Consider the following 8819-nt stretch of genomic DNA (forward strand, 5'->3'; position numbering starts at 1 on the left):
GCTGTGATCTCTTACGCGGGCGACTCTGCTGGTGCTCTCTTTTCCTCGAATCTGGAGAACGTCACCGCGTTTTCCACGTGGATTCACAGAGAGACGCGAAACCACTTGAGTTTCACACTCCCGAGAATAAGAGAAAGTAACTAGAAGACATTTGCATGCCGAAACCACCATGCAAAGCGTTTCACTCTCTGACCCACTAAGCAGGTATAGACGCCTCTAAATGCATATTTGTGAATAGCTAGGTAGACCGCGGCTAAAAACCACTCGATGTACATTTAGGTTCATAGAAGCCCTTTCGAACAGCGCAGCTTCGATCCGTGCACCAGATAGGTAACGCTGTAATCCCATACATGAAACGGAACTCTGCTGAGCGTTCAAATCGTTATTTTTCCCCTTAGTGTGCCACGAACTTTCACGACACTGAACGGCCAGATGCAGAAAAGTCGCCGCCGACTCGCCCTCTGCGTTGGCGGAGCTTTTTCTGAAACTGCGCGCGTTTGTGTTTAAAAAAACAAACGTCCTCAAGAAATGCTCGATGATTCGGCTGTACGAACAAGAAATCCAGCGTCGACCGAACCTGCCTTGATACACACTCCCATTTTTTGATTGGACCGTGAGGAAAGGCAACCGAGGCGTGCCTCGTAGACACAAGGAGCGGAAATACCGCAGGCAACACTCACTTCCGCTTGAAAGAGACGGAATTTGTATTCGTGCAGGAAGACTTGTCAGTTGTGTAGTCGGCCCCGTGGAAATGCGTTGTCGCTCAGAAGAAAAGAATTGACGAAAATCCGAGGACCGTCTTGGAAGAAAAACCCGAAAATCACAGAGAACGGACTCTCCATGAGATCATGTCTCCAAGGGAAAGAGTGAGAAAGTAAGTGCAGGAGAAAAACGACAACGCGTCGAGAGGACGCTCTCCTAACCTCTCTTCCGCACCTTTCCGCGTCTAATCTTTCTTTCTCTCTCTATATATATCTATACATACCGGTGACTCTCTACGTGTTTATATCGCTCTATACACACCGGTGACTCTCTACGTGTTTATATCGATCTAAATATGTTATATATACATGCGTGTATGTGTGAGCTTGCAGTCGGCGTCCACACACAAAACTGGAGAGGATTCAAACGCAGGTTCCGCAAGAAAACGCTCGTTCTCCATTCCAGCCGAGGTCCAATGTCTCTCAAGCAATACGCTCATACATCTAGATATGCTTATCTTTACCTCTTTATATTTATATATGTATGCACGTATATGAGCAGACATTCTGTGAAGAGATGTGGACAGTCCAGTGCATTTTGGGTGCCGATTTTCTCCTGTTCGGAGAGAGTTGAAGCACGTCGATGACTGTGGCGGCGTTTCCAGCAGAAAGCTTCTTGAGAAGAAATGCGAGAGGTTTGAGGCAGCCCCGCTCCGCACATTGGCGAAATGACAAGCACCTCCACATGTACGTACACCTCGTCTCAGATTCTTTCCTCTTCTCCACCCTCCTCACCGTCCCCTGTTACCGAGGCTTTTCCCTCTCTGCACGCAGGCACATATACATGTACCCAGGACTAGAAAAAAGACCACAAATACATCCTGTATATCCGTTGCAGATGTGCATTAACACACAGATATCTCCATCCAAATCTCAATGTAACATATACATATATATACATGTATATATATATATATATATATATCCATAGATGAACACCCGCTTTCTTCCAGAGAGTCCGGGAGACGTGCGCCCCGGGTCTTTGCTTGCACCCAGAAGGCTCCGGAGCTGTAGGAATACCCCGGACCTCCGAAACAGACCACGTGCTTTCTTCTCTTCTGCGGCGAAGCAAACACTCGCCTCATCCCCACAGATAAATCCACTTACATACACAGAAACTCAGAGATACACAACACATTCATATATACATATACGCATGCATATTTACACTGATAAATGTGTACGTGCACTTTCCTTTGTGTTGTGTCACCTACCTACACGAAAACATACCCATAAATATATATATATATATATATATATATGTCCATAGATGGGTGCTGTGGAGTGCCGAGGATCGGCTTATATAAGGGGATTTTGCTCTGCAAAGGCGAAGGCCTTGGCTGCAGCGAGAGCGCCGGAGTTGCTCGGCTGCGTTGGCCGGTGCGTCTCGTCACTCCTCGTTACTTCCCTCAAATGCGCTCCCGTTGGAGCCGTCGAAGAGGCGGAAGAGGAAGAAGAGGATGAAGAGGAATCAGGCGAAACTTTATTTTGGGCGTAGGGCCGTTCCACGCGCGCCTGTTCGGCCCGAGCCCGCAGCGCGGCGAGCGTCGTTCGCAGCGTCTCGTTTTCGCGTTGGAGAGACAAATTCGACATTCGTGCAGCTTCCACCTGATACGTTAAATCTGGAGAAAAAGAGTCGCAAGAAGACGAAAGAGACAGGAAACTGCCAAAGCACTTCACAAGCCTTTCCGTCTGTACAGACACCGTGGACACACACGTCCCCCGAATTCGCCCCCGCGTTCTTCTCTTCGCCAGCACACGAGAACTTGGATCCGGTACAAAAACAAAGACACGACCCGGCGCGCTGGAACGCTTCTGGATCCGTCTGGGGTTTGCCTCTGGAGTTGTCTTCTCTGAGCCACTCCTTCTTCCGCCTCGGCCAGACTTCAGGCTCACCTGTGAGAAGAGTCTGAAGGTCGAGGACTCTCTGCACGACGGATTCGTCTGTCATTCTGCGAAAAAAGCGGGAGACGCGCGCGCAACACAAGGGGGACACTCAGAAAAGCGGGGGCGGCGACGACACACCGTGGGGGAAGAGACTCTTGGCGTTTCGCATCAGGAGAAAAACCGGAAAAAGGCGAGAGAAACAGACACACACACACAGATGCCCAAAAACGCGAATGCCCGCATGCCTTGCTCCTGCTCTCTTGATCTCTCTGCTTCCCCCGCCTCCTTCGAAGGCCAACGCACCAGCATTCGGGCAATCACGAGGAGCTACTTTCTCTTTTCCTTTCTTGTCGCTCTGCTCTTTAACAGAGGCGTCCTCGACTCTGCTCCCTTTCGTCGAGAATCCCCTTACCAAAAAGACCCCTCTCCCGTGGAGGTTCTCCGTTTCGATTTATGCCCGGGTGGACACATACGCCCGTTGAGTATCACGGGATGCCCGAGGATGCAACGCGTTCACATTGTCGACAGAGGATTTCCTGACTTGATCTCAGTTAACTACACTCACAACCATTCCCTTCCCTGTCTTTGCGTCTCTGTTTCCTACGTGGCGAGGCTTTCGCGATCGAGAACCTGGAGAAGGCCGCCCGACGAGGTTTGCAGATCCACGCCGAGCTGCGCAGCGACGTGGTGAAGATCTTCCTTCTGCAATTCCCTCTCTGTCTCTCGTTCCTCTCTTCTTTCTTCTTTCGTTTCTCTGGAGCGCACAGACAAGTCTGGGGATGCTTCATTCGCCTGCTGGCAGCATTCTCCGGCGCCTCGCCGCGTAGCTCCTTTCTGGCCTTGACTCTCTTTGGGGCCGGGGTGTGCACCGCAGCCCCCGCTCCCAGAAGCGTGTGCTTCCTTCTCTCCGGTCTCTTCCTTTTCTCTATTCTCGGCTTCAGAGGCGAGAGACGGCCCTCCGGTCTCGTTAGCTCTCGCCTTGCCAGTCGCGTCCACCTTCTCCCCCCCAGACGACACACCAGAGGAGGAAGAAGCGGAGGAAGAGAGAGGCGCACTCTGTTCCATTTTCCCCGCGTTTCGCGTTTGTTGCTCGTCGAAGTGACGTTGCCTCCGACACACGCCGGAGAGAAGCACGGGAACTCGACAGACTCGCCCTGAGAAACCGAACAGAGAAGAACAGAAACGAGCGAGCAGAGAAGGACAAGAGAAGTTCTAAAAAAAGAGAGAAGGAAGAGAAAGAAAACTCATGACCAGGAAAGAGCCGCGACAGTGATGTCGCCTTCTACGGGCGAGAGAGGGGCCAAGCTTGGACACCAGCGGAAGGCATTTTCCTCTGTTTGCCAGAGAACACGCCCGAGAGAAAAACCGAAAAAAGGAAGCAACTCAAGTCAAGACTGCTCGAAAATCCAAAGAAGGAAAATATGGACAGAAAGGGGGCTTTTCGCATGGGGCGTGCCGCGCTTCGTCGCCGGTGTCTTCCCGCCGACACAAGTACCAAGACACCCGTTTTCCCCGGCAGCGTGTGTAACCTAACTTTGTGTTTTCAAGAGCTTTTGACTGTCTTCTTTTCCTTCTCTTTCTTCTTCACGCTCCCTTCTCGGTTCTTTTCTTTTCTTCCTCTTTGTCCTTTTCCAAGGATTTGGAGAGAAAGCACCCGTGTGTGCGATCTTTCGCAGGGAGGCACCGTCGAGCTCCGGAAGCGCGGCAGCGAAGAGAAGAAAAAGTTTTTTTGCAGGAAGAGAGAGAAGACACATCGACGTAGATTTCCCCACTCTGGCTCTTTCCAGATTTTTTTTCGTTCCTCCTCGATCGCAACGTACCACAGAGCGGGTCGGAGGGCGGTGGGAAAGTGCACAATCTTGGTTTTCGTTCTCGTTTTCCTTTCGTTTTTACGCCGTCCAGGCGGTCCACGTTTTAGGGAAAGAGCGAAAATGCTGTGCGATTTTCAAGTACATGCGGAGAGGAGAAAAGAGACACTTCCCCTGTTTCGTTCTTCATCTTCGGAGTGACGGCGCATGCACACTCCCACGAACAAGACCGTCGCAAACTCTTTTCTATAGAAACAAACACACCCGTTCTCTCTCTTGTCAACTTTTTTGTGGATGCACGTCTCCTCGTGACTAGGTAGATGTACACACACACATAGACGTATGTGCATATATATATGTATATGTATGTATATGTATATGTATGCATGTCTGTGTGTATGTACACATAAACATGGAGGTGAGTATCTTTGTCAGTAGGTGTAGAAGGAAGCAGATGGCTGCTTTTCCTCGACTTCGTGTCTGGGCCAGTTTATCCGTCTCCTGAGCCTTTGTCAGTGACGGAGAATAAATACACGCTTTTTCTGTGTATGTTTTTGTTATATACGTGTATGCAACCATTTGTGTATGGATATATGCACGTGATCATCTGTTTCATGCGCCAGTGGTGACAGGCGCCTGAGAGGACCGCGACGTTTCGGTACCGCTTTTCTTTCTCCTTCCACGATGCCTCTTCAGCCTTGCTCGCCAAAACATCAGTCTCTCGCGAGAGGCCGCGCGCATGCGCGCCTCTCCGATCTCAAACCCCAACGCACCCTCCAACCTTCTTTCGCCCTAGCAGCGGCTGCGGATTTTTGGCGCGCGTACGTCAGAGCCACGGACACTGTTTTCGGGGGCGACCTGAGAGGAAGGCCGGAAAAAGAGGAGAAGGAAAAAGACGAAAGACAGGATAAAGAGGAGGAAAGAGAAGAAAGACCGGATAAAGAGGAGGAGAGAGAAGAAAGAACGGATAAAGAGGAGGAAAGAGAAGAAAGAACGGATAAAGAGGAGGAAAGAGAAGAAAGACCGGATAAAGAGGAGGAAAGAGAAGAAAGACCGGATAAAGAAGAGGAGAATGCAGAAAAAAAGAAAGCAGCAGAGAGTCCTCGCGTTTCTGCGCCTGCAGTCAGATACCCCCGAGGACGGCCGAGCAGCGGAGAGGCCCTCGAAGCGCAGGCACGAGGAGGCGAAGAACGGCGGGAAACAGAAGAGACGCGAGAAGAGAGACTTGTGGAAAGGACGACTCTGCCGCTCGACACCCTCGACACACGATTCGATACCGAGAGACTCCTTGAATCGACAGGAGGGACATCAGGAGACAAAATGGAAGAGAGAGGCGAGGGACTCGCAATAGATACATCTGCTTTCGCATGCGCCCTCAGCCCGGTCAAGACAAACGCTCCCTTCTCAAAGCGATCTGATTCGTGCGCGTGTCGCACTCCCGATTCGCGTCGAGCGCAGAAAGACCCTGCCTTGTTGCCCAATTTTCCCTCGCCTCGAAAAGAAACGGTCACGGGACTCTCATCCTCTCCCCTCGCGCAACCGTCACAGCCCTTTATCTCGTTGCCTTCTTCTTCTTCTTCTTCTTCTCATCCTTCTTCTCCTCATCCTTCTTCTCCTCATCCTCCTTCTTCTCCTGATCCTTCTTCTCCTCACCCTGCTTCTTCTCATCCTCCTTCTTCTCATCCTTCTTCTTCTCATCCTCCTTCTTCTCATCCTTCTTCTTCTCATCCTCCTTCTTCTCCTCATCCTTCTTCTCCTCACCCTGCTTCTTCTCATCCTTCTTCTCATCCTTCTTCTCATCCTCCTTCTCCTCATCCTTCTTCTTCTCATCCTCCTTCTTCTCCTCATCCTTCTTCTCCTCACCCTGCTTCTTCTCATCCTTCTTCTCATCCTCCCTCTTCTTCCTCGTTGCACGCTCCGTGTGTTCCTCCTTTCTCTACTCCTCGGGCGGTACAGAGGAGCTCCGCTGTCGTTCTTCTCTCGCTTCCCACCAGTCACAACTTTTCTCTTTCTCGTCCTTTCTCTTCTCTCTCTTCCTTTTCTTCTCTCTCTTCTTCTTTCACTCGTTTGCCGAGCGAAAGAAGACAGCTTGCGCTCCGCTCTTCTGTTTCTTCGCCAGGTCCACGCCCTCTCGGGCGTCACGAGAGCGCGGAGGCAGGGACAGGCCTCGCTGAAGAACATCTCAGCGACGAGGAAGAGGAAGATGCAACGACGCACGCTTCTCGTTTCGGAGCTGGCGAGCTGACGCCTCCTCTTTTGCCGCCTCCTCTCGCTGCGCTTCTTCTCTCTCTCAAGCTGTCATCCCCGCCCCGCGGCAGCCCGGTTTCGGCCGCACGCGAGGCCGCTTCTGCGCGCCTCTCTTGCGTTTCCTCCACCGGCAGCAAAAGGATCCGCCAAGGAGGCGCAGGAGACCTGTGCTCTCGCGCGACAAAAAGACGGAATGGGAAGCCGAGTGCGGAGGGCGAAGCAGACAGACAGGAGTGCGTCGAAAGGGCTGGGTGCCGAGAAGGAAGAGAGGCGCCAGGGGAGGAAGGGAAAGGCAACGCGCCCCAGAGCGAAGAAGAGCACGGAGACGCGCTTGCGAGTTCGGGTCTCGGAGACGCGCGAAAGGCGGAAAAAGAGAAACAGGACATTCTCCACCCTTACCTTTTCGTCCTCTTAGGGTGCGCGGTCTCGGGCGACGCAGCGGCGACTCTTCACCTGCTGCGAGCGATTGCGCTTCTTGAAAAGATTCAAAAAAATACAAAGGACCAAATGACGGGAGAGAAAACGCCGACGAGAAGAGGCTGCCGAGACGGGACCAGAGAAGAAACATGCGCGGAAGACGAGGGGGAAGAAGGAAAAACGGGCAACACGCCGGACCTGGACAAACAAGTCGGAGAAGAGAAAGAAGCGAAGGAAGAAAGCGAAGCGAAGGAAGAAAGCGAAGCGAAGGAAGAAAGCGAAGGGAAAGAAGAAAGCGAAGGGAAAGAAGAGAGGGAAGGGAAAGCAGAGAAAGAAGCGAAAGAAGAGAGAGGCGAGAAGGAACAAGAAGATGCGTCTTTTTCCGTGGACTTTTCAGAACTTGTTATTGCATGCAATGCTGCTGTCGTTGCAGTCCTCCTCTTCTCTCCAGGTGTCTACAGTGGCCTCTGTTCTCTCCAAAGAGAGAAGGGAGCCTCCCAGTTCGGTGTCACTGTGTTTGAAGAGTTCTGTCTTCGGCCTCTTCTCCTCCTTCTACGTTCCTCACCTTCTCTCTCCTTTTTTCTTCACCTCACCCTCTCCACTCTGACGCGCCAACCGCTTCGGACGTATTCCCCTCTCGTCTCTTCGATTTCTCATTCGTCTTCTCAGTCTTCTCTTGCTTTCGGTTTCCGGGAGTCGGGCCGTCGTGAACAAATGGGGGAAGGCGGCGAGCTAGAGAGAGGAGCAACTGGCATCCGGGAGATCGAGAAAGGGGTGAAAAAAGAACGGTGGAGAGAGGCGGCGCAGAGCGTTCTTCGTCAACGTCTCTCTGTCTTCGACTTTCCCTTCTTCACACCACAAAACACGAAGCGTGAACAGGAGAGGGAGAAGGACTCGGAGTTGCCTTCTTCTTCTTCTTCTTCTTCTTCTTCTTCTTCTTCTTCTTCTTCTTCTTCTTCTCTCTGTGACCTTTTCTCTTTGGTGACGACGGCGGCCTCCGAGCAACCTGTGCCCGTCCCCGATCTTCTCGTTGGACGGAAAAGCACGGTTGGTCTGTGGCTTCTCCTCGCTGCCGCTCTGTACGTCTACCACAAAACCAAGCCGCAAACGACAGCCTCTTCTCAGAAGTTACTCGAGTTGTGCACCTGCGAGAAAGAGCCAAGCTCCTCGTTCCTTCCGCCCGTACGCCGGTCTTCCTCTTCTTCCGCATCTGCGTCGTACTCTTCGCCTTCTTCGATTTCTTCGCTTTCGTCAGCTGCGTCCCTCCTGTCTCGTCTCCTGTCTTCTCGTTTTCTGCTCTTTTCGGGGGGCGCGACGCGAGAAGCTGCGGAGACTCCGCCCCTTGAAATGCCGACGCAAAGAGACACGTTACGCGCGCCGGCTCCGCCCTGCCTTTCCTGTCTGTCTCCTTTCTTCCTGTTTCTTCTGCTCTCTGCTGAAGGCAGGAGTAATCGCAAAGGTAGCGCAGACAGGCCCTCTTCACACCGACTCGGACCGTGGGCTGCACTGAGAGGCGCTGCGTTTGGACGCGATCGCGGCCGGCTCCGCCCCCTGTCCCTCTGGAGCCCACCTAGCCATGTGGGGTCCCCGGGCCTCGCCCGACACGGTTTCGTCGAGACGCGCCGTGCAGGCGGATACCAGGCGTCCAGAGACTGGCAAGGAAGCACCGAGGCGAGAAGGGAATTCACGGAGACGGTAG

General features: G+C 52.5%; 2 protein-coding genes across 2 annotated transcripts; both read right to left on the minus strand.

Moving 5' to 3' along the window:
* Positions 1-2060: 2060 nt before the first annotated feature.
* Positions 2061-3713, minus strand: NCLIV_064550 (conserved hypothetical protein; the record flags this gene model as incomplete). The annotated part of the gene is made up of 3 exons (XM_003886006.1): positions 2061-2383; positions 2658-2713; positions 3253-3713. The coding sequence occupies 3 exons, from the start codon at positions 3711-3713 to the stop codon at positions 2061-2063; spliced, it is 840 nt and encodes a 279-aa protein (XP_003886055.1).
* A 2285-nt stretch (positions 3714-5998) lies between these two features.
* On the minus strand, positions 5999-8772 carry NCLIV_064560 (hypothetical protein; the record flags this gene model as incomplete). The annotated part of the gene is made up of 3 exons (XM_003886007.1): positions 5999-6392; positions 8266-8461; positions 8691-8772. Coding segments are annotated over 3 exons (672 nt in total), but the record flags the coding sequence as incomplete, so codon positions are not given.
* Between the last annotated feature and the right edge of the window lie 47 nt (positions 8773-8819).

The sequence above is a fragment of the Neospora caninum genome, chromosome XII (genome assembly GCF_000208865.1).
Source record: "Neospora caninum Liverpool complete genome, chromosome XII".
NCBI classification, from domain to species: domain Eukaryota; phylum Apicomplexa; class Conoidasida; order Eucoccidiorida; family Sarcocystidae; genus Neospora; species Neospora caninum.